This window comes from Grampus griseus (assembly GCF_964374135.1).
Source record: "Grampus griseus genome assembly, chromosome: 12".
In the NCBI taxonomy this organism is placed as follows: Eukaryota; Metazoa; Chordata; class Mammalia; order Artiodactyla; family Delphinidae; genus Grampus; species Grampus griseus.
The window spans coordinates 38,363,604-38,390,824 of NC_139006.1; the positions used below are offsets into that span (position 1 = coordinate 38,363,604).

General features: G+C 36.7%; 1 protein-coding gene across 3 annotated transcripts in view; it reads right to left on the minus strand.

The window, feature by feature from the left end:
* The window catches only part of ROCK1 (Rho associated coiled-coil containing protein kinase 1), a 147,342-nt gene extending 120,373 nt beyond the window's left edge, over nucleotides 1-26,969 (minus strand). For 2 of the 3 annotated variants that reach the window (XM_082668184.1, XM_082668186.1), the window contains exon 1: nucleotides 26,686-26,969. In XM_082668184.1, the coding sequence (XP_082524310.1) occupies nucleotides 26,686-26,778 (93 nt within the window). In that variant the 5' untranslated portion in view covers nucleotides 26,779-26,969. The remainder of the gene's footprint in view (nucleotides 1-26,685) is intronic. The other variant, XM_082668185.1, reaches the window with a different exon arrangement.
* Nucleotides 26,970-27,221: the final 252 nt, after the last annotated feature.

Below are 27,221 nucleotides of genomic sequence, written 5' to 3' on the forward strand. Positions count from 1 at the left end.
TAAGAATGACTATCTATCTTCTAGTTTAGGTAAGAAGATAGTGACTTCATTAACCAAGGCAGAGAATACAATCTGGAGAGAAAAGATAAAGATGTTAGATATACTGAATTTGAGGTCCCTGTAGGATAGCTGCCATTTTATGGATAACTAGATGGCAGTTAAAAATATGAGTTTTGAGTTCAACAGAGAGACTGGACTGTGATACAGATTTGGAAGTCATGAGAATACACTGAAATCCACGGTAACAGATGTAATTACCCAACAAGTGTAAACAAAGGGGAAAATGAAAAAAGAGTGAACAATAGCGTCCTGGGAAACATTAACATCTGAGAGATAAGCAGAGCAAACATGACCAATGAGCAATAAGAGAGGTGGGGAAGGGAGATATAATAGCATCATGAAAGCTGAACTAACTCTAGAAGTAACTTAAGAGCAAAGCAAAATGCCACCATGAGGTCAACTAGAATGAAAAATGCAAAAGGAGGCAAATAATTTGTGATTAAAATGTCACTGATAATAGTTGTACAACAATATAATGCCACTGAACTGTACACTCAGAAGTAATTAAAATAAGTTTCACATTATATATATTTTGCCACAACTTTTTTAAAAACTCACTATTGGACATCAGCAAAATGGCAGACTAGGAAACTCCAAACTCTCATTCCCCTAAAGAAATGTGAAAAAAACCCAGAAGCTCTCTGAACCAACTTTCTAAGAGCTCAGGAAAACAAAGGTTAAGAGCAATCAAGCAAATATCCAATCAAGTAAAAGCCATATTCAAATGGTAGGAAAGTTTTGTGACATGTTTACTCACTGTTACCCCACTCTCTCCTGGAGTGGGGGTGGTCTTGGTCTTGAGTAGGTAACAGATTGGTTCCCACTTCCCCCACCTTGAACCTGAGGGAGCAGAGTAAGACCGTATTTGTAAACTATTATGTATGTCTGTTTTAACCCATCTGGGGGATGCCTGAAGGACCAAGGCAAGGACCTTTCTGTTTTGTGTAACTAAGAATACAGGTAGACAAAGCAGTGGGGGCACAGCTCATAAAAGCTACGTGACAACTATAAACCCCACAGACTCCTGAGGGAAGAGATTATGGTAGAGACATACAATAGACCATCTAGGCCCAGAGAAGCTGGAGTGAGACTCTTTGGGAAATTCTTCTTTTAAAGGTCAGTATCAACCTTAAATAGAATGCTTCTCAGAGTGGAAGGGGCATAAACCAGCTTATAATGGGTAGAAAAGTTAATGGAAAAGGAACAAATGAAATAATGGCCAAAAGAAATGAGAAAGATTAGAAGCTTGCATGATTTAAAACCTGTATTTGATGAAATACTTTTAGGTAGAAGAGACAAATTTTTATAGAATAAAAATGATTAAGTGAGGTTCCAAAAAAAATGTAAGGGAGGACAGAATTAAGATACAGAGTTGATATATCAACCTTATAAAAAATAAGAAGACTTCTATATAATCAGTATCCCGTCAAAAGGGCACGGAGTCATATTCCAGTCTAGAACACTTAATAGTCACCATGATCTTAAGCAAGTTATCTAACCCTTCACAGCCTCAATGTTCTCATCTGTAAAATAAGGATAACGACAATAACTACCACATAGGTCTGTTGTATTGTAAGGTCTGTAAAATAAGGATAACGACAATAACTACCACATAGGTCTGTTGTATTGTATATATCCTAAGAAGTCACAGAAATATACTCATGGATAATTTCAAAGAGGATCTGCCTCCCTATCACTTTAACAGTTTATAGGTATGGGTGAACACAAGCTAGACTTTGTGTTGGCATGAATAACTGAAAAAGTTCAGGTGGTTCGATTTTGTTTTGGGGGAGAGAGTTTATTTTTCAAATTTTTCCTTCAAGTGTCTGATTCGTTTCTTTGGGGAAAAATAAAGCGTGTCATATGTTTAGTTAGCAGTAGTATAAAAACATTTTTCAAAAAACCCAGCTCATCAAATTTGTAAATGAAAGTGAGAAAAACAAGCTGATTTCCAGCCAACTATATTTGACTAATAAAAAATGAAATGCACTTTCCCCTCCCAGTCTAAAGCCTTTTATTGAGTCGTAGAAATGGCTTGGGGAATCTTCATTTTTGAGTCCTTGTTACCATTAGGTTGGTACTCGTCAAAGAGCCAAATCTATTGGTTATTTTAATAAACACCAGTGTGTGATCTTGACTATTTAATAAAGAGGAAAGGGATGTAAAGCAATGCTTCCCTTCAAAGGCAGCAAAATGACTCACTTGTCATGTGTGCTTCATATCACCCTAATCAGCACATATAGTTACAACGTGGTATAATTTTTCAGAATGATTGTATTTTGCTGTTGAATTAAAAAATAAAATAATATTGTTTAAAATAAAAGTAAACAGCTCGCTGTTATCTTTTTAAAGTTCCTATACAAATTTTCATAAAACTAGACCTTGATCATGGCGGGAAAAAAAAGAATGAACAGAGACTCAGAGACCTGGGTAATCATAACGAAAGATTTAATATCACTGGAGGTCCAGAAGGAGAAAAGATAATGGGACTAAAAAAGACTGAAATAAATGAAGGCTAAAAATTCCCTACATTTGGCAAAAGACATAAACCTCTAGATTGAAGAACCTAACAGGATATCCAAAGAAATCCAAACCAACAACAAAAACCTGTCAAAGTAGAATTCTATATCAAAAAAAAAAAACAAACAAGATAATCTCAGATGACAAAAAACTAAGTGATTTGTGACAAGCAGACCTATCCTAAAACAATGTAGCTGACATACAATATTAAAGGAAATTCTTCAAATAGAAAATGATAAAAGAAAGAATCTTGGGATAAGAGGAAGAATGAATGAAAAAGTAAAAATACAGGAAAATACAACACACTTTCATTCTCTTGAAAGTTGAAGCAAAAAATTTTAATATGACCTGACTGTTTCTCATTGTTTCTCATATAAAAAGACATTAAAGATGAATATATTATATACTAGGACGGTAAAGGAACATAAAGAAGATAACTCTACCCTTCACTCGAACTAATAAAATGTCAACACCAATCAAATGTGGTAAGTTATATATGTCTAATTGAATACGTAGAGTAACCAAATAAAAAAGCTATACAAAGAAATACACACAAAAGCATAATAGGTAAAGAAGCCTGTTTCCCCCATTTGGTTGGAAGAATATGATGAACCTTCATTGTTAAATTCTAATTCTGGAACATAAGATTACATCGTAAGTTGCCCAGGATAAAATCAGTGGCATCTACCTGTGTACCAAAACTCTCAGACTTATGATTGGAAAGAAATTCTTTCCTTTGAAACCTCTCCAGCTTGTGTGATAGTAACCTCATTATGTGAAGACCCCTGAGCCAAGAATGACTCAAGCCTGAAGAGGTTTCCATCTTCTACCACAGTGATGGCTGGCGTCTGTTCACATTCCAACACTCACTCTCTCTCTCACACACACACACACACACAGAGGCAATGACAATAGTCATTAGCTGCTCTAAGAAGGGATACTGGACTAGAATGGAAAAGAGGTCTTAGTTGTAAAATAAGGGCTTGGACTTCCAGTATAAGATGAATAAGTCCTGGGGATGTAATGTACAGCAGTGACTACAGTTAACGATACTGTGTTGAATATTTGAAAGCTGCTAAGAGAGTATATCTTAAAAGTTCTCTTCATATATAATTTACTATATGAACAAGCTAAAGAAGAAAAATCACATGATATTAACAGATGCATAAAAAGTATTTGACAAAATCCACTCCTATTCATGAGAAAAATTCTCAGAAAACTAGAAATAGAGGTGAACTTCCTCAACTTACAAAGAACATCTACAAAAAAACCTGAAAATAACATCATACTTAATGGCAAAAATCTATGGTATCCCTCATATCAAAAATCAAGAAAAAGGCAAGGATGTCCTTTCTCACACTCTTAATTTAACATAGCACTGGAACTCACAGCCAGCTCAATAAAGTAAGGGAAATAAAAGGCACACATATCAGAAAAGAAATAAAATTGTCCATATTTACAGACGGTATTATTGTCTATGAGGAAAATCACAAGGAAGCTACAGCACAAAAATAAACAAAAAACACCTAGAACTAATAAGTGAGTTCCACAAGGTCATAAGATATAAGATCAACATTCAAAAACAACTGTATTTCTGTATATTAGCAATGAACATGAAGAAACCAAAATTAAAAACGCAATGCCATTTACATTTACTCAGATAAAAAAAGAATATTTAGGAATAAATCTAACAAAGCAAATATAGAATTTATGCTGAAAACTACAAAATACTGATGAAAGAAATTTTTAAAAGATCTAAATAAATGGAGAGACATATGGTGTTCATGGATTGGAAGACTCAAAACAGTAAAGACATCAATCCTCCCAATACTGACGTATAGGTTTAACACAATTCCTATCAAATCCCAGCAAGAGTTTTTGTACATGTTGTAGATATAGGCAAGATTGTTCTAAAATTTATATGGAAAAGCTAAGGAACTAGAAAAGCTAAAACAATTTTGAGAAAGAATAATGTGTAGGAATAACTGTACCCAAGTTTAAGACCTACACAGCTACAATAATCAAGACAGTGTGTGCTACTCATGGAAGGACACACATACAGTACTCCCTTGGCATCTCTGGGGGATTGTTTCTAGGACCCCTGCAAATACCTAAATCCAAAGATGCTCAAGTCCGTTAAATAAAATGGCACAGTGGAATTCCCTGGTAGTCCAGTGGTTAGGACTTGGTGCTTTCACTGCTGGAGCCCGGTTCGATCCAGTCAGGAAACTAAGATCCTGCAAGCTGCACAGTGCGGCAAAAGAAAAAAAAAAAAGCATAGCCTTTGTATATATTATCCACACATCCTCCCCTATACTTTAAATCATCTCTAGATTACTTATAATACCTAATACAATGAAAATGCTATGTAAATAGTTGCAATTACAATGTAAATGTTATGTAAATAACTGCTGACTACAGGCAAATACAAGTTTTGCTTTTTGAAACTTTCTGGATTTTTTTTCCCAGACTATTTTCAGTCTGCAGTTGGTTGAATCTGTGGATGTGGAAATTGTGGATACAGTGGGCCAACTGTATAGATCAATGGAACAGAACAGAAAACCAAGAAACAGACCCACACAAGTATAGCCAAATGATTTTTGACAAGGTACAAAAGCAATTCAATGGAGGAAGGTAGTCTTTTCAATAAATGGTTTTGGAGAATTGGATATCCATTAAAATAATGAATCTCAATCTAAACTTCACACCTCACACAAAAATTAACTCAAATTGGATCACTCATTTAAATGTTAAAGTGTTTAGGAAAACAGGGTAAAATCTTTGAGAACTACAACTTAGTGAAAGCTTCTGAAACATGACACAAAATGTATTTTAAAAATCTAAAAAATTTTTGATAAATTGGACTTTGTCAAAAATAACTTTTGCTCTGCAAAAGATCCAGGTAAAAGGATGAAAAGACAAGCCAAATACTGGGGAAAATCTTTTGCAAACCATATATATTAGAATAATTGAATAACTCTCAAAACTCAACAATAAAAAACAATCTGAGCAACTGACAAATCTCCAAAATCTACAAGCAGCTCATGCAGCTCGATATCAAAAAGACAAACAACCCAATCCAAAAATGGGCAGAAGACCTAAATAGACATTTCTCCAAAGAAGATATACAAATTGCCAACAAACACATGGAACGATGCTCAAGATCACTCATAACTCATCATTAGAGAAATGCAAATCAAAACTACAATAAGGTATCACCTTACACCATTCAGAATGGCCATCATCAAAAAATCTACAAACAATAAATGCTGGAGAGGGTGTGGAGAAAAGGGAACCCTCTTGCACTGCTGGTGGGAATGTAAATTGATACAGCCACCATGGAGAACAGTATGGAGGTTCCTTAAAAAACTAAAAATAGAACTACCATGCGACCCAGCAATCCAACTACTGGGCATATACGATGAGAAACCATAATTCAAAAAGAGTCATGTATCACAATGTTCATTCCAGCTCTATTTACAACAGCCAGGACACGGAAGCAACCTAAGTGTCCATCAACAGATGAACAGATAAAGAAGATGTGGCACATATATACAATGGAATATTACTCAGCCATAAAAAGAAACAAAACTGAGTTATTTGTAGTGAGGTGGATGGACCCACAGTCTGTCATACAAAGTGAAGTAAGTTAGAAAAAGAAAAACAAATACTGTATGGTAACACATATATATGGAATCTAAAAAAAAAAAAAAAAAATTGGTTCTGAAGAACCTAGGGGCAGGACAGGAATAAAGACGCAGACATAGAGAATGGACTTGAGGACACAGGGAGAGGGAAGGGTAAGCTGGGACAAAGTGAGAGAGTGGCATGGACATATATACACTACCAAATGTAAAATAGATAGCTAGTGGGAAGCAGCCGCATAGCACAGGGAGATCAGCTCAGTGGTTTGTGACCACCTAGAGGGGTGGGATAGGGAGGGTGGGAGGGAGGGATACACAAGAGGGAAGAGATATGGGAACATATGTATATGTATAACTGATTCACTTTGTTATAAAGCAGAAACTAACACACCATTGTAAAGCAATTATACTCCAATAAAGATGTTAAAAACAAAACAAAATCTGATTAGAAAATGGGAGAAAGATATAGACAGACATTTCACCAAAGAGGATGTACTGACTGGCAAATAACTGCATGAAAAGATGCTAAATATCATTAGCCATTAAATAAATGTAAATTAAAGTCATTATGAAATATCACTATATACTCATTACAACTAATATGAAAAATAGTTACAATACCAATGCTGATGAGAATGCAGAGAAACTGTATCTCTCATACATTGCAGGGTGCTATATAAAATGGTAGAGCTACTCTGGAAAATAGTTTTACAGCCAGTATCATATGACCTAACATTTGCACTCATGGGCATTTATCCCAGAGAAATGAAAACACTGTACATGCAAAAACCTGCACACAAATGCTCATAGCAGCTTTATCTCTAATAGCCAAAAAATGGAAACAACAAAAATTATCTTCAGTAGGTAAATGGCTAAACAGACTATGGTATATCCACACTATGGATACCCTGCTATAAAAAGGAATGAACTACTGATTCCTGCAACAATGGGGATGGATCTCAGGGGCTTTATGAGTGAAAAAAACAATCTCAAACGGTTGTATATTGTATGATTTTTTTCTAATAACATTCTTCAAATGATAAAATTATACAGATGGAGAACAGATCAGTGGTTTCCAGGGGTTAGGGATATGGGGGGTGGGGGGATATGACTATATAGAAGTAACACAGGGAAATCTTTGTGGTGATGGAATAGTTCTGTATCTTGATTGTAGCAGTGGCTACAGGAATCTACACATGTGGAAAATGGCACAGAACTGTACACACACATCAAACCAATTGCAATTTGCTGGTTTTGATACTGTCCCAAGGTTATGCATAATGTAACCATCAAGGGAAACTGGGTGAAGGGTGCACTAGACCTCTCTGCATTATATTTGTAACTTCCTGTAAATCTGTAATTATTTCAAAACAAAAAGTTAAAGACAAATGACAGATGCCAATAGCAAAATGACACACAGGTTGGAATTATCTAACAAAGACTTAACAAAGACTTTTAAAACAGCTATTATTAAAATGCTCCCCAAAATAAGGGCAAACACTTGGAATTAATGGTTAGACAGTGTAAGCAATAAAAAAAGAACTAAATGGAAAATTCAGAAGGGAAAAATACAATGACCAAAATGAAAAATACACCCTCGATAAGCTCAAAAGCAACAAAGAGATGACAAGAGAAAAGACTCAGTATGCGGGCATACCTTGGAGATGGTATGGGTTTGATTCCAGACTACCACAATGAAGCAAATATTGCAATAAAGCCAGTCACACGAATTTTTTAGTTTCCCAGTGCATATAAAATTTATGTTTATGCTATACTGCAGTTTATTAACTGTGCAATAATATTATATCTAAAAAACAATGCACATACCTTAATTTTAAAATACCCTACTGCTAAAAAATGCTAACCATCATTTGAGCCTTCAGTAGTCATGGTACTAACATCAAAGATTACTAATCACAGATCCCCATAATAAATATAATAATGAAAAAGGTTGAAATGTTGCAAGAATTACCAAAATGTGACATAAAGACACAACGTGAGCAAATGTTGTTGGAAAAATGGCACCACCAGACTTGATGAACACAGCGTTGTCACAAACATGTAAAAATTGTAGTATCTGTGAAGTGCAAAAAAGCAAAGCACAATAAAATGAGGTACGCCTGTACCTGAAGATACATCAGTAAAAATGATCTAATCAACAAAGGAAAAAAAAAATTGTTTTTAAATGAACAGAGCCCCAGGGACCTGTGGGAAAACAACTGAAAGGGGAACATTTGTGCTATTAAGAGTCCCAAAAGGACAGGAGAAAGAGTTTAGTGCAGTGAAAATATTTAAAGAAACAAAGGTTGAAAATTTCCCATATTTGCTTCCCATATTTGCTACTGATTCAAGCTCAGTGAACCCCAATAGGATAAACCCAAAGGAACCTACTTCCAGACACATCATAATCAAACTGCTTAAAACTAAAAACAAAGAAAATACCTTGAGGACAACCAGAAAAAAATGACCTTACTTACAGGGGGAGAATGAATTGGATACCTGAAGATTTCTCACCAGAAACTATGTGAAACCTCTGAAAGAAGTGGAACACCATTTTTAAAGTATCAAAAGGAAAGAACTATCAATCCAAAATTCTATAGCCACTGAAAATATACTTAAGGAATGAAAATGAAATAAAAACCGCCTGAGAGGAAGGAAAACTATGAAAATTCATAGCCAGCTAACTTGCTGTAAAAGGACTACTTAAAAAAAAAAAAAAAACCACCTCATAAAGGAAGTTCTTCAGACAGAAGGAAAACGATAGTGGAAGGAAACTTGGAACATGAGGTAAGAAGAGCAACCAAAATGATAAATTTACCTATTCTTCTCCTATTGAGTTATTTAAAATATATTTGACCAATGAAGACAAAAATTATAACATTTTCTGACGGGATTTTTAATGTGTATAGCTGAAATACATAAGACAACTACAACATAAAGGGGAGGGTGAAGGGGCATTTATGGTGGTAAGGTTCCTACATTCCTTAAAAAGTGGTAGCATACTGTGAAAAGTCAGGCATGTATACTGAAATCCCTAGAACAGCAACCATTAAAAAAACTGCATAAAAAATATAATCAAAAACACAGGGACTTCCCTGGTGGCGCAGTGGTTAAGAATCCGCCTGCCAATTCAGGGGACACGGGTTCGAGCCCTGGTCAGGGAAGATCCCACATGCCACGGGGCAGCTGGGCTCATGTGCCACAACTACTGAGCCTGCGCTCTAGAGCCCTCGAGCCACAACTACTGAAGCTTGCGTGCCTAGAGCCCGTGCTCTATAACAAGAGAAGCCACCACAATGAGAAGCCTACGCACAGCAACGAAGAGTGGCCCCCGCATGCCACAATTAGAGAAAGCTCACGCGCAGCAACGAAGACCCAACTCAGCCAAAAATAAATAAATAAAAAATAAATTTATTTAACAACCCCACACACAATATATAAACTAAAATGGATACTAAAAAATGTATAAATAACCCAAAAGAAGGCAAGAAAGAGAAACAAGAACAAAAAACAAAGGGAAGAAGTACAAAATAAGTAATAAAATGGGAGACAAACCCAAACACGTTAATACTACATTAAATGGGAATACTCTTAACACACTGACTAAAAGACAGATCATGAGAATGGATTTTTAAAAACAAATCCATTAGGGAATCCCTGGCAGTCCAGTGGTGAGGACTCTGCACTTTCACTGCCAGGGCCGGGTTCAATCCCTGGTCAGGGAACTAAGATCCCACAAGCCACATGGCACAGACACATTAAAAAAAAAAAAAAAAAAAAAAAAAGTCATTTGCAATATGGAATCTGAAACTGTATCAATGAACTTTTTGCGCTCACTTTGTAATATTTAAATTAAATGGTGGACTTCCCTGGTGGCGCAGTGGTTGAGAGGCCGCCTGCCAATGCAGGGGACACGGGTTTGATCCCTGGTCCAGGAAGATCCCATATGCCACAGAGCAACTAAGCCCGTGTGCCACAACTACTGAGCCTGCGCTCTAGAGCCCAAGAGCCACAACTACTCAGCCCACACGCAACAACTACTAAAGCCTGCGCGCCTACAGCCCATGCTCCACAACAAGCGAAGCCACCGCAATGAGAAGCCCGCGCACCACAATGAAGAGTGGCCCCCAATCGCCGCAACTAGAGAAAGCCCGCGTGCAGCAATGAAGGCCTAACACAGCCAAAAATAAATAAATAAATTTTAAAAAAAAATTAACGGCCTATCTTGTACTTTGAGTAGATCTTTTACTCATCGATGATTTTATAATTGGTCACTGAGAAAATATTGGCTCTTCCAAAAAATTATGAGCTCTTCCAAATGTTGATACATTTCATCACACAATGTTCAAAAATCACATTTATTAATGTCACCACCAACTACATGAGAAAAGTCTTTAGACATTGGAAAGCTGTCAAGCTCAGGGTGGCAAATACAAGTTTTCCAAAATTCTAATTTTCACATAAAAGCTCTAATTTTATCACTGGCCACAAATATTACCAGTTGTTTTTCAATCATCACATTTCAAAATTCAGACAGCACAGGTCCTTCCCAAGTGACACATACATACATAAGTGAAGTCACACACAGACACATCCCTCATATTCAAAGGCCATATTACTGACAGCAGCAAATAAATGTTTAGTTCTGTCATAGGACTACTAATCCTTTCACCAAGTATTTTTTCTTTTTTAAAAATTCAGGTTTATTGAGGTATAATTTACGTAAAATAAAATTCATCCTTTTTAGGTTTATAGTTCAATGAATTTCGACAAACAGCTGTATAACCACCACCACTACCACAATCAAGATACAGAACACTTCCATCACCCTAAACGTTCCCTTGTACCTCTTTGCAGTCAATCCCCTAGCCCATCCCTAGCCCCTGATAAATGTTCAGTTCTGTTATAGGACAGTAATCCCTGCACCAAATACACAGATATTAATTTTTTTAACATGTTCCCAAAGTCATCCCGTATCTTATTTGATACCAATTCAGTAAAATGTTACTACTGTCTACTGTTAAATTAATGTGCATGATGGTGTCATTAATCATCATGCATCATTTTATTCTACTTCAGATCACCATGCTTCATGGCTTAGATTGCCTACCAATACTCACTTTCCAGACGTGTCAAATCCGACAAAGATATGTTTCAGCAGAAAGCTATTTGAACCTTGCAATAAATACATTGCACAGTCAATCAAAGAACTGACTCCCATCCCTTACCCAGTCAAGTTCTAGACCACTGCTTCTGAAGTAAAATACTACAGAACTTACTTACCTTCCCCCTCCAACCTAGTCAATAAACATTTAGCAAGATCTTTTCCGTACTACTACATACCTCATCTTCCCCACTCCATTCTTTACCAATGCCCATACTTTTCAATTTAAATGTTTTTCACTTTGTGCAGTCTGTGTACAAAGCACTCTCCTAAGTGCTGTGGAAAGACTTCTCTTTGTGGCATGTTATCTACAACTTTGATTCTCTTTCCACTATACTACAGACGAAGGATCTTTGAAAGCCTGCCAGTTACTGATGATACGCTGTTATGTCAGGCAATTCATTTACCTTTTCTAAGGTTTAATTTAATTTATAAAGAATAATATCTGCAGCCCATGGGATTGTTGTAAAGATTAAATAAAATAATGAATGTGCAAAGTCTTATAAAGATGAATATATTGGCTTTTGGTTCCCCATCCAAAATTAAAAGATATTGGGGGGCTTCCCTGGTGGCGCAGTGGTTGAGAGTCCGCCTGCCGATGCAGGGGACACGGGTTCGTGCCCTGGTCCAGGCGGGTCCCACATGCCGCGGAGCGGCTGGGCCCGTGAGCCATGGCCGCTGAGCCTGCACGTCCGGAGCCTGTGCCCCGCAACGGGAGAGGCCATGACAGTGAGAGGCCCGCATACCGCAAAAAAAATAAATAAATAAAAATAAAAAATAAAAGATATTGGGGAGTGGGGGAACCCACCTATACCTTTATACATACCATTTGTAGTTTTAAAATATATTATCCCCTTAGAACAGATATAGCTTAGATTTAAATAAATTACCAATTACACCGTATCTCTTAACCTCATGTCAGCTGTTCTTGGCTTTCATTACAGAAACAAACAAAAACATTTTCTAGTAATTCAACAACAAACAAATATTTATTGAAAACTTAAAATATGCCAGGCACTGCTCGTGGAACTAGTGACACATCAGTGAACCAGACAGACAATCAGATACCTGCTCTCATGGAGCTTACATGTTGAGCATCAATATCTCAATATATAATAGCTCAGAAGCCCACGAGCTATTTAAGTAATTCAAATATGTTTTCATTTAGGAAAAAAATTTTAATCTCATAGGAACAGTAAATTTCCAATCTCTTTCGAATTTATTTTAAAAAAATCTGTTTTTTAAATATACTATACTATTCTTTCATAGCCTATTCACATTTAAACAATTTCTTCATAAGTACTAAGAAAACAGGAGGTCCTTTTAGCTGGCAAAGGAACAAGGTACTGGGGAGTTACAATGATGACTGAGGGTAACACTACTTGAATTCTTTATCAAATCTGATTTCCTGCCCCGCCTGAAATCAGATCAACCAAACAAACTAAAACAAAACCAGCTTTTTCAGAAAACGTTCATTCTTTTTCATATAACCTGTTCTTTCTTAAAACATATTTTTAAAAAGAGAAAATACTTTCTTAAAAGGGAGGCAAGTTTTTTTCTATCCAATCCTACCACTTCCATCTATTTTGTTTTCCTCACAGCAGCTTCCCAAATGAGGTATTATGCAGGAGGCATAATGTCTAGCTAGTTGGCAACTATTCAGTCCTTCCCAAACCTGGCTATGCAATCACCTAGACTCTGTTAAGAATACAAATTTCAGCATACTACATCTTCCAACTCCAATTCTCGTACGGTAAGGCTGTGGTGAGGCCTGCCAGAATCTGTATTTGGTTTTGATATGGTTGATCCATGAACAGGCATTTGGAAATCTTTCACTAAGTTACCCGAAGACTTATCACTAAGGCAAAGCAGCATGCAGGTATCCTTTCATTAAAGGACCAAATGTTATCCCAGCTGTGGTCTTAAATTGGCAGTCTTTAGCAACTAGTTGACAATACTTATGCTAACTCTAATGTTAGATAACTTAACAATTTAGTAAACACGTCATTTACAAAAAAGATAAGGAAGAATAAACTATCATAACTTGGGTCTCTCTCGGTGAGGAATCTCCATCTAATATAGGAGATACTTGCTGTTTGCGACTGCCCAGCAGGTCATTTCCCCCTATCTTGGAAACTGAACTCCAATTTCCATCCCTCCCTCATGCAACTCTAATACTCTATCTTGGAATAAGACGACTCACTCCCAGTTCTGAGACTGGAGCTCATGACGGAGGCCTACGCTTACCATCAAACCATTCTTCTGACTACTGTGACTGGTTCAGATATGGGCACACGATCTAGTGGGCCAGATCAGTTAGAAACTCTATTTAAAGGTTAGAAGAAAAGACTTTTTCTTCCACTATGCCTGAACAAGCACTCATGGAAGCTAATGGCAAGTACCTTACAACCACAAGGAGTTATGTACCTGAGAAAGGAGACAATACTAAAGAAGCAGATTTGGAAAGCCAGCTCCCAGTCACATCATTTGAGCCCTGAAAAAAGACATTCCTGAAGCTAGAACCTACCTATCAAGTATTCAGAGGCAATAACATTCTTTGTTGTTTAAATTAATTTGGGTTGAGTTTTCAGTCCTTTACAATAAAGATTTCTAATTAATATAGGTAAAAAGGAGTAGAATCTCTATAGGCCCTTAGCTTTCAATTCACTAAATTAAGTGGCTACTCTGCCACTACTATAAGAAGAAAAGGGGCAGGGACTGAGCATGAATGCTACAATTACAAAAATAAGCCCATTGTTTTTATTTAGATTATAATTCATTTAATTATAATAAATATTTACTCTAAAACCACCTGAGAAAAGCTATATGAGGTTAATAACTTCATTCTCTTCTACTCAAAAAGATGATAGAAGCTATGGGGGACTGGGTTGAGACAGGTAATGCCAAAAGACCACCTAACAACCTAGAATGGCAGGATAAACTCCTACAAACAAAAAAGCTTTGGGGCCAGGGCAGAAGAGCACAGGGCAGAAGGGCAAAAGGGACCTAGGGGCAGCCATTTATCATCAGCTTACACAACTGTTTTTGTGAGGTTTCAAACCATGCTTTACAGATGATCACATTTAATGCTTACCACCACCCTATGAAATAAATTATTATTAACTCCCTTTCACAGACTGAAGAATAGGCTGTTGAAGAGAGTTTAAGCGATCCAGTCAAGGTCAAAAAAAAGAGGGAAGGGAGGAGTGGTATAAGGAACATCTATGTTATAGTCTGCCTTGCCCCACTGCTCTTCTTTTCCTAGAAACTGCTTCCCCATTCTCATAGTTCTCATGTGATCCTTATCACAAGAGATTAGTTGAGGGGTGAGCACCTGACCCAAGCTGAATCGATGCATCTTTTGCTCCAGAGCTCTGGATTTGAGACTCCAAGATTTAAAATCAGTGGTTGAAGCTGAAGCTGTTAGATATAAAGCTCCAGCACTCTGGGCAACGGTATCTTCCACACAAGTGACTAAAACCAGTCTACAGTCCGAATGACAACACAAAGCAAGAATAAGAATAGAGAGAGAATGGCTTGTTTCCATTTGAGGCCCAAGTTCCAGTTCTTACTGAAGTTCAACTGAATCTTTATACTTTTAATGAGATCAGGTTTCTCTGACTCTAGAAATTCTTTTTGCCTAGGAAAATTCAAGTTGAGTGCTATCATGTATAACTGACAGCATCCTAACTAATTCAGAGAGAAAGAACAGGGGAATGGGGGGGGGGCAGATAATCATTCACAACCATCAAAAAGTATTCATTGAACAATAATGTCCAAAATTACTAAGCCCTCATTAGTAATTCTCATTAGAGAGGTAAGACTAAACACTTTAGCCTCATACAACACAGTTCTGATCAAGTTCTAAACTATATGAGACAGATTACAAATACTATAGAAGTTCAAAAGAGAAAATAACAGTATAACACAGTTGTAACTTATGTTAGACTATAAAGATGAGAAAATTGGCGAGGAAGACATAGAGGAGAACTCAAAGGGAGAGAAAGATAGGCCTGGTGGGAAAGAGCAGGCAACATGCTGTAGAAAGTGAGGAAATCCACCTGGAACATACAGTCTATTTTGGAGAATAGTAGGAATTAAGACTAAGTAAATAGGGAAGCTAAGACCACATGACCAAAAGCACTAAAGTTAAGAAAAAGAAAGATACAGTATGGACTATACTGGCAAACTGCTAGGGTGTCCCACTAAACCCAAGAATGTTGGGTTGAAATTTTCGACTTGAGTAGGGCAGAAATAAAAGAAAGCAAAAATCAGATTCAAGAAATATTTCAAATAAAGAATCCCATTCTACTCTTCTCCCAAGTTTCCAAGTACTAGTATTTCTAACTACAGTGGAACCTTCATAAATCTGTAATATAAAGGTAGAGCAAGGAAAGGAGTAACTATTAACACCTGGATGAAACTACAGCACTTGCATATAAATTATTTCATTTAACCCTCATGATTAAACCTATGAAGTAAATATTATTATGATTCTCATTTTGCAGATTAAATATATTCAGGCTCAAAGAAGTTAGATAACTTGTCCAAGATCACTCAACTAAATAAAAAGTTGGCCTGTGGAATGGGGAGGTGGATAATAATGCTCTTGGTCAACACAAGTCCTTTTTCCCAGAACAAATTATGAAGACATATAATGAAAACAATGATGATGATAATGATAGCTAACATTAACTAAAGGCTGAGAACTATGCAAAGCATGTTACATGCACTAGCATTATCACATTTAATATTCCTAACAGCCCTATGAGAGTCTGTGATTAATCTCATTTGAGGATGATGTAAGCATATGAGTCCTAAAAAAGTTAAGAATTTTGCCCAAACTCACAAGGCTACTAAGTGCCTGACCTGGTTGGGATTCAAAATCACAGTCTGACTGCAAAGCTCATGCTCTCAACCACTATGCTATATTGCCTCCATGACTAGATATTACTAGAAATAAACAAAGGAAATACAATTAGGATGAGATGAGTAAACACTTTTAGAGTGGATGATAAAAATTAGGGAAACATTTTCTTTGTCCTACTGTTACAGCATTAAAATTTTAAAAATTAACTAAAGGATAGAAGACATATCTAAAACAGAATTTCTTAATAAGGTTGGGAATTTAAATACACTTGTATCTAAAGACAGTTTGGAGATGGTTTCAACTACTGAATTTTGTACTATACTCCTAATGAAAACCAAGGGTCAGAGAGTAGACATTAGCTGTCCAAGGCCATACAATTTTTCAGTTTACAATTTACAGTGTCAACTAGAGAGTACAATTCTGTACTTCAGACCCCACCCACCATCACCCACCAACCATTCAGTTTTTCTTTCATGTATATCATACCCACATTCTTGGAAATTAAACAAATGTGTAATTATGTTAGTGTTGTTAGAACTAAGATCTTTCCATGTAAAAGCAAAAAATACAAAGTGATGATAAACATAAACTAGAATTATCAGTATAAAGTATTTTTTCTTCTTTCCAAAAATAAAATTTCACAGCCCTAATTATTAAACAAGGATAAGAAGCAATTTTAACCAGTAGTAATGAGTACTAGCATCCAGGTCCCCACTAAATGGCTGATTTCCAAGTCTGGGGCAAGAAATGTATGTACAAGATGAGCCTGGTCATCTTATTACACCAAGAAACAAGGAAGTTCCCTCAAAGATTATTAAGATCATAGACAAATAAGATGGGAGTCAATGTAAAGAGGCTCCCATTAGTCAAAGGCAGGACAAACTGAGCATAGCAAACATGACAAAAATTGACTGAAACACATCAAATATATATTTTTAATGGTTTCCACAATGATGCCAAAAATAAAAAACAAAATAAAAGAGAGAAATAAATAAATGTTGGGTATATCTTATCCGCTGAACTTTATGGACTAGATTAATGAGTTCTTTTGCATACCAGCCTTTTAGGCAAAGGGAGACCACAGTAGGAAACTGTAGGGAGGGAGGCCGATAACAGCAGGGGATATATTCCCCTTGTTCCCTTACTGCCAGATCAACATGCTTCTATCTCTACTTAAAACCACAGTCCCTGCCAGAAAGCCCTCTCCGTAGAGCTACCCTTCCAATTGCTCTCTTCCCTTGTCATCCTAAAGGTGGTAGTAGCTCTTTCCCCACTGTTACTTGTCCCAGGGTACTGTACTACCCCTACTGATTTCCTTAAATACTGTCTATACATTTGTAAATAGTCCCTTTCTTAAATTTCCCTTAAATACCCAATTTGCGCCATGTCTAGCACACTAAACCTCCAAAATACCTCACTCTGAAAAGTGGCAATTAAAGAGAAAGACTAAAAGAATCTAAAAAAAAAAAAGTTGATATGTGTGTATGTATAACTGATTCACTTTGCTGTACACCTGAAACTAACACAACATTGTAAATGAACTATACTCCAATAAAAACCTAAAAAACAAAAAATTAAAAAAAAATAAAAATAAAGAGAAAGACTGATGCATTCACCCTGTACTTTATGAACCCTATTTCACGGTAAGCAAACAGCCCTATAGACGATGAGTAAACATTCTTAAATTCTTATATTCTCTTAACAGAAGAATTACAGTTAATAAATGTGAAAGGAATGACATAATTAGAAAACCATTATTTTGCTTTCCCTGATGAATAACTGCTTCAGTTAAAAATTATAAATGGATGGAACCATTAGCTGAAAGGATACTAAAGGATTTTACAAAGCAAGTTATTCAGGCTGTCACCACCTGAACACACTGATCAACCTTAGCATCACTAAAAGCGTGGGTGAGCCAGGTACTGTATGCCTCTTGATGTGATGCAAAAGAAAATACAATCTATGAAACACTCCTGACTAAAAGGTCAAAATAATTAAAACGAGTTTTTAGATCTAACTACCAACTTACAGGAAACATGGAAGATACAGGAGCAAGCTAAATGACATGACAAGGAAACAAACAAAAAAAATCCAGAATATGAAACACTGTATGGTACCAACGACCTAGTTTTTTCAACAAGACAATGGGGGTGGCAGATCGAGGAGATGGGGGAAAAAACTGCTCTACATTAAAAAGAGACTTAAAAGACCTAACAAACAAAAGCAACATGTAGACTTTGTCCGAATCTAGATTCTAATAAGGCAACTGCAAAAAAAGACATCGTTTTAGACAACCAGAGAAATCTGAATATAAACTGGGAATTAATGGTACCAAGGTACTTTTAATTTTGTTAGACACGATAATGGCCATTGTGGTAATGTAAGAAAAAAAATTTTTTTGAGATGTTTCCTGAAGTATGTAAGGGTGAAATGACAATATCTGGAATTTGCTTTAAAATATTTTTGCAAGAAAAAGGATGTTTGATGAAGCAAGTATGACAAAATTTTGAAAACTGCAGAATCTGAGTAATGGGGGTTCACTATGCTATTTTCCCTACTGGTGTATGTTTGAAATTTTTCATTTATAAAATTACCAAACAAAACAAAAATCCATGTTTTTCCCACTAAAACCATAGTTTTCAAACTTGAGCATGTCTAAGAATCCACATCTCATGCAGGATCCTAGGACTCATACCCCAAAATTCTGACTTTGTCTGGGCATGGGCTCAGGTTCCATTTTTAACAAGTCCTCAAGGGAATCCAGTACATACAATCTACAGACATATCTGAAAATTATACACTTAGACTAATTCACCACAAGTCTTCAAATATACTCCACCTAAGAGAAAAGGCATGATCATATCTCTTACCTCCCCTTCAAGCCTTACCCCATTTAAATCTGCTCATAACTTATCCTGTTCCTGGGACTGTACGTTCCATGAAGGCAGAGCCCTTTGCTTTTACTCACCATGGGGTCCCCAGTGCCTAGTACACAGCAAATAAATATTTGCTGAATAAATGAATTCATTATTCATTAATGAATGAATAACAGCAAAGAGAAAAAAGAAGAGTTAACTGTAGTTCACTATTTCAAAATTAGTTCCAGGGAACAATCTAAGGTAAAATTTCAATTTCTTGCCAAAAATCAGTATAGAAAGTATGGAATAAAGACTATAAATAAAGTATGGGAATAACAATAAACTAAAATTAAATAATAAAAATAAACATAGGAATAAAGGAGGGACACAGGTTAGGGTATGCTTTAAAATATGATACATGTTTAAGACAACCTCTCTCCTAAGACATCAAACTTTGAATGTTAATTTGAACATTCAAGTTCCTACTAAATGTTTAGAAACTATTATGAAAATGTACTCTTACATCTCACAATCCCAAACAGGAAGGGCAGACACATTAGAAAAGTAAACTAGTACATGTATACATTTTAGTGGAAAAGAGATAAGTAACTCAATTACTACTTTCTCTGTTTAAAAAGCACAAACCCCTACAATTATGACACAAGTCACAAATGCAAAAAAGAATAACTGCCAAATATAACAATTAAAAGTTATCTTAGGATGATCTTCTAAGGCTATGTAGAACTAGTTGCAAAAATAGCACTTACCAAAGATGGTTCCTATTCTTATACTTCTACCCCCAAATCACTTAACTTTAAAATTTTCCTTCTTAAATAATAAATCATAACTTTTTAAATGTTTATGGAATTATAATAAACAAAGACTTATAGAATTTTTAGAGACACAATGGACATTAGCAACTACATGGTCCAATTCTTCATTGGGGAAGATGAAGCCCAGATGAGAAAAAAGATTTACTTGGCTACACAGAGAGTTAACAGCAAAACAAGGATATGCCAGTGCTCTGAATTTCCAGTCCAGTGTACTTTTCACTATACCATGCTAACAGGATATTTTAAAGAATATTTTCCATTGTGAAATGCAGTAGTATCTGTTCACCTCCTTGTACATACATGTGTGGGGTATTCATCAGCTATGTTCTGGGCTTAAACTAAATGGATGTACCTCTTTTTTAGTGGGGATGGTCATGGGGAAGGGGAGCTACTAGACTATCTTCAGCAACAGAACTCCGTATGTAGTACTTCCTGATATGTGGGCCTTTCTGTCATATATCAGAATCTCTAGTTTTTACCATATTAACACATCAAAATTTAAAATCATGAAATAAAACTAAATTGTAAAGTTATGCAAAATCTAATCTAAAACTGGGAATTGGGGCTTCCCTGGTGGTGCAGTGGTTAAGAATCCACCTGCCAATGCAGGGGACGAGCCCTGGTCCAGGACGATCCCACATGCTGCAGAGCAACTGAGCCCGTGCGCCACAACTACTGAGCCTGTGCTCTAGAGCCTGCAAGTCACAACTACTGAGTCCGTGTGCCACAACTGCTGAGCCTGCGCTCTAGAGCCTGCAAGTAACAACTACTGAGCCCGCGAGCCTAGAGCCGGTGCTCCGCAACAAGAGAAGCCACCACGATGAGAAGCCCGCGCACCGCAACGAAGAGTAGCCCCCGCTGGCTGCAACTAGAGAAAGCCTGTGCACAGCAACGAAGACCCAACACAGCCAAAAAAAAATAAATTTTAAAAATAAATAAATAAAATAAAATAAAACTGGGAATTTACTCTTTGTTCATTATAAAATATTATCTGTGGTTCCTTCTTCTGGATTAAAAACAGCTCTGACTCAAGAGATTAATGAATGGCCCAATTCATGTCTCAGCTATTACTCTGAGCCACCTCTCTATACACCCACAGGGTTCTTGTGGTGCAATAAGGGCTGTTTAACAGAATAGTGAAAGTATAAGATACACACAGAAAGAGAGTAAGATAACTAAATCTCTGTAAACCAGCTCCCAACTATCTTTTTTATCAATCTGAACCCTTAGCACAAAGTAGGTATGTTATAAATCATGACTAAATGAATAAACAATCTCCAAAAGCCCCTCCTCATTCTACTGAATCTCATCTAAATGTCTCCATTGTCAGTAACAACTGGCTTGGACACTTCAAATAAAGTATAGCTGGATTATGAATTTACAAGCATGGTTTGAAGTGCCAGATAAATTACTTTACACTTAGAGAAGACAATAAATATCAACTTCCAGCCTAAGCACAGTGACTAGCATATAACAGGAATACTATAAATATGACAAAAATAATAGTTACCAATTAACAAATGCTTACTAAATGTCACATGTTGTGATAATTGCTTTGTCTACATTATTTAATCTTTACGAAAATCTAGTACTATTATCCCTCCACTTTCCTGAAGATGAAACAAGCTTTGAGAGGTTAAAATAATTCACCTAAAATCATCTGGTAAGTACACGACAGAGCCTACATTTGAATCCACGTTTAGAACCTACACAAAGATTTGCTGAATGAATGACCTCAAAACAGTCTGATCCAAACTAACCAGATATGCAACAGATACTGGTAACACTCATTAACTCATGAATTATGAACACTAGCAAGCATATAGCTTTAAGGCCCAAAGACTTAATGACCTCAAGTCTTTTCATTCCACCAACAGTAATATAACCCCAAATGTGATCAATGCAACTGGCAGGACACACAGAGGGACTATACAGCAATAATCTAGAATCTGGAATGCTAGCCACAATCTTTTGAAATAATCCAACATGTGACCTAGGATTGTCAAAGTTAAAGTATACAACAAAAGTTCCATTTGAGTGACAGGCACACTAGCAGTGTTAATGACAAAACAGGTAAGTTATGTGACATGAAGCTTATTTTGGAATATTAGTAATTTGAGTAAAAATATGACATCCAAGTAGAGATGCCTAATAGGCAGTCAGGTATTCAGGATTCAAAAACAGCAAAAAGACTAAAAAATAAAGACCTGGATATCATGGGTACAGAGATGATAGCAGCTGAAGATATAAGAATGGATGAATTCTCCAAGACAGGTGAAGAGAAAGCTAAGTATTACGGGCCAAAGACTGTGGCTGAAGGAAAAAGAAGTCAGCAATGTAAAGATGGAAAAGCACTAGGTCAAGGAAGCCCAGAAAAAGAGAATTTAAAGAGGAAAAACTCAAAACTTCATTTACATTTGCCTTCTACATTCTGAAAAACTGACTAATGAATGATGGTAGCAACAAATACGTACAAAGGGGACAGCAGTGTTGGAACTCAGTATGCACTGTTCATCTGTTATTGGTTGCCTTCCCTCTATGCCACTCACTCATTGTTACACCTCCACCAACTAAACAAAACTAGAAAAAAAAGGTCAGAAACAAAAACTAAAAAAAAAAAGATGCTACAGTCAGATAGCTTTATTTTCAAGAAATGTATGTCAAACCTCAAGACAAATATATACCTAACCTTCCCACTCACCTGCCTTTGTTTTTCCTTTTTAGCTTACAAATTGTAGCCATTTTTGCCTCTGGAAAAATAAACATTAATTAAACTCCATTCCTTACTGTTTTCAGAGGTACTCAAAACTATTGAGAAATTGTTAACAAACCTTAGATAAAATAATTCTAAGGTTTAAAAAAAAAGTTGGAAAAAGAAAAACAGCTCTTGATTATCACTATAAACTATAACATGGACAGTAAGAGAACCATTAGGACACTGGAAAGAATCTGACTTACAGAAAACCAACGTTGAGTAATTTGGATGATCTAGGAAACGAGTGACTAGGTACCGTATTACCTTAGCATCTGCAGACTATTTTAGCATTTACATTTGCAATATGAAAAATGGGCTTACCTGGTTTTTAAAATAAATTATGTGTTCAAGAAAAAGTTGAAGAAATCATTTATCAAGGCTTCTATCAGCTACATTATTTTATAATTACTAATACTCAACAAAAAAAGCTGTTTTCTTTGTGGGTGAGGTGGTTTAAAAGCCCTATGCCAGGGACTTCCCTGGTGGCACAGTGGTTAAGAGTCCGCCTGCCAATGCAGGGGGTTCAAGCCCTGGGCCAGGAAGATCCCACATGCCACGGAGCAACTAAGCCCGTGCACCACAACTAGTGAGCCTGCACTCTAGAGCCCACGAGCCACAACTACTGAAGCCCGCGCGCCTAGAGCCTGTACTCCACAAGGAGAAGCCACCGCAATGAGAAGCCCCCGCACCGCAACGAAGAGTAGCCTCTGCTCGCCACAACTAGAGAAAATCGACAGGCAGCAACAAAGACCCAAGGCAGCCAAAAATAAATTAATTAATTAATTAACTAAATTTTTTTTAAAAAGACCTATGCCAAGAAACTCTTCAGAAATCAAAAGGTGTAGGAACTTTCATTTCTGAAGAGTAGGTCTAGTCAAGAAAACATAATTTGACAACTTTATTTTCTGAGATTACCAAAAAAATATTAGAACTTGAGTGTTGCACATGGCACAAAATACATACTCAATAAGTATCAGCTAAATAAAGCAACAAAGGCCAAAATAATAGGGAAAGTTCAATCGATTTAAGAAGGGTATTGTTCCTACAATACATGAGATGTCCAAAGTCCAGACAGGGAAGAGTAAAAACGGACTCACTGAAAAAGATGAAGCTGCCTGGTAGGTCATTCTGCATGGTTGAATAAATAAATGAATGTTTGATGATAAACATAAAATAATCATGCAAAGAAAATTCATGTTAGATGCTACAAAACTGGAAAAAGGGTTCTGCCTCCAAAGAAAAATTCAATCTTTACCAAGTTCAGATTAATATAATAAAATTTCAACAGCTATCAATAAGCAATTATGGAACTCAACAGAAAAAAGGTGATGGGGGAATATGTCCGTTGACTATGTTCTTTTAGGTTTTGGGCTCCAAGATACTTGGCTGTCCTAACTCTGAGAGGGCATGACTACCTGCCTACTTTCTTGACTCTTCCTCTTTGTTCTTTACCCTTTTATCATTATATCAGTTTCAACTTGCATCTGTGTGCAAATGATTTCCAAACTGTTATCTTTAATTATGAGCTCAGTTTCATATCTCCAATAGTCTACAGATCATGTCTTTGTGGTTGTCCTACTATCCCCTCAAACACAACAAATATAAAACTGAATTTATCAAAAAAAAAGAGTTCTTTTAAAAAACAAAAAATAAAAACAAACAACAAAAAAAAAAAAACTGAATTTATCTGTAGCCAATTCTTCCCAAGCGATTTCCAAACCTTACTTGTTTTCACCAGTCTCCCTATAACCCAGGCTTAAAATTTTTAGTCATCTAACTATTCTTCTTGGTTGCCCCTTCTCCCCAACCCTGCCAATCAAATTCCATCAATTCTCCTTCCCCATTCTAATGCCCCAATTTTGAGCTTCAGTCATTTCTGGACTATTAAAATAATTTTTTAAAAAACTTCAAATCTCACCCCATCTCCAGTCTCTTTCCACACAACCCATCCTGCACACAACTACCACATTCATCTTCATTCACCCTAGCACAGCCCTGTTTATAAATATTTAATAGCCACAACATACTGAATAATCTAAACTCCTTAGCCTAGCAATCAAATCCTCCACACTCTAACCCCAATCTATCCTTCCAACTTTATCTTCTGTTCCCCTAGCATGTGCTAGCCCGTCATGTTTCCACCCTCTATTCACGTTTTCTTCCACTCCCCCTTTGACTACCCTCTATCTAAATCCTATCCATCCAGCATACAGCATACTGTGGCTCTCTCAACTCACAGAGTTCTTCCTTTCAATATCCAAGAGTATTTATTACCTATACCAATCATTTGAAACATCACATATTTTCTCAATCTGTGAAGTGTTTTGCTTTATTTTTGTGTATGTGTGTGAGATTAGGACTTGTTTTTCTAAATAGATTGGACTTTCAAGGAAAGAATTCATGACTCACATTTCCTTATATCCTCCACATTTCAATAAATTTGTGAGGTTCCCACCAAATGAAGCTACGGCAAGAGGCTAGAAGACACTAAAACCAACCAAAAAAATTCCTACTAATCCCTCCCTGTAACACTGCTTCATGGAATAAGGAGATCAAAAAGCAAAGTAAAATCAAGAGATATACAAAAATTGGATAAATATTAAAAGAAGAATTAGACTTCTTAAAAGTTATAGAAATCCTTCCTAGAAAGATAAGTTCTAATTCCTTCTCTTATTCAATAAAATGTTTTCAATTGTATTAAGCATCAACCCTCTTTTTTGTTTCTCTATATGAAGGGCATCCATAATGTGGGTGTGACATTTCAAATATACAACCCACAACTCTTATTTCACAGTCAAGGATGCTTAGAGTAATTTAGAAAGCTTTGGGGAGAAACTTTCTTGTAGACCCATATGTGTTAAAAAATATATACACAGGTATTTAGAGTAACTGAAATGTATGTTAATTTTAAATGATCTACATCATTTTCCTGATTCAAGATGAGATTTTAAAATTGTATTATTTCTCTGAATGGCATTATTCAATTCACTTAATTTTAATCCCAAATACTGTGGACATCTAACATTAATTCTCTGAGAAGGTTGTAAATTACTATCCATATACATATTCCTTGAAACTTTCAAGATAACGTGGTTTTGTCTGGGCGAAAATAGGATTATTACATAACTTTTGGCTGTTCAGTAAAGGAAAAACTTGCTTACAAATAGTTTGCAACTATTAGTATTAGAAGATTTTGAAAAAACTTAAGAACTCCAGTTATCTACAGATACTTATTCATGCTATCAACCACTGAAGAATTTTTAAAATAGTGTTTCGGACTTTCATATCATAAAAACTTCTTCAGAATGTTTCAAAAGTTATAATGTTAAGCACAACACCACCAAAAAAGGCAATTATGACAAAATATCTGTGCAGTACTTTTGTAATCAACAATATTGTAAAAGATGTTAATATCGTGATGACCTACTATCAGATATCTTGGATTTTTAAACTTTAATAGTCCAGCAAAAAGTTCCTCAGACTCAAATCACCTATGACATTTTGGCTCAAAAATCACTTCCTCAATATCGATTCTACATTGTCACAAGTCTAAAAATTAAACCCTTAAGGAGATAAACAGCTGTAAATGGAAGCAGTCTTTTCAAACTTTACTGTCAAACCGATAGGAAGGATTAATATTACTAAGGTCGCCATTTAACAAACTATATACGTAGTAATGACTTTGACGTGGTAACTTTTTATAGGATCGCCTGCAACAGAGGTTTATAAGTATCTTTTGTTTAACGATAAACTGAGTCAGAGCTAAAAGTTCAGAGAGTGCAGAGCCAGTCCAATGATAAATAGGTCTGCGGCATGAGCTTTCAATGGTACTCCAAGACTCTTCAGGAAAAACACCAGATTCTGGTGTTTTCCAAGATAATGCACACCTGAAACTTTCTTTTGCAGATAACCAGACTGAAAGCAAGAGGAAGGAAATAAATACAGAACCTCCGGCAAGCAAAAGAGAACTGTGCCACTCACCAGCAAACAATCTGAATTCACTTCCGATTTGGGATCCCGCAGCAGGTTGTCGATTTTTTCAAACCGAGTCTCAAAACTGTCCCCAGTCGACATGTTGCTGCTACTGTGACAATACCCTCGTACCAGCACCAGTAGCGGAAAGCAATTTCAACCAACTTCCTCCGGCGGTGGGTTCGCGGCCGCGGGGCGGAGGAGCCGGAACCCCAGGGTCACCAGGTGCGCCCGGTTCCCCCTCCTCCCCCTCACTGAGGGGATCTCCGCTCTCCAGACCCCGGGCCGGGGGCGACGGCGACCCACAGCCGCTCGGACGCCCAAAGTCGCATCCCACCCGGCAGCCCCTCACGACAGCCGACAGCGCCGTCGCCACCAGCCTCGTCGCTCCGGCGAAGTGCTTCAGCCTAGCGGGCCCCGGCCGCCTTCGCCATGGAGGGCTCCCGGTCCCGAGATGGGCAGGAGGGGGGAGAGAAAGAAAAGCAGGGTGGAGACTCCTCCGGGCAGCAGGGGAGGGAGAAGAGGAAAGGCGAAAGCGAAGGGCG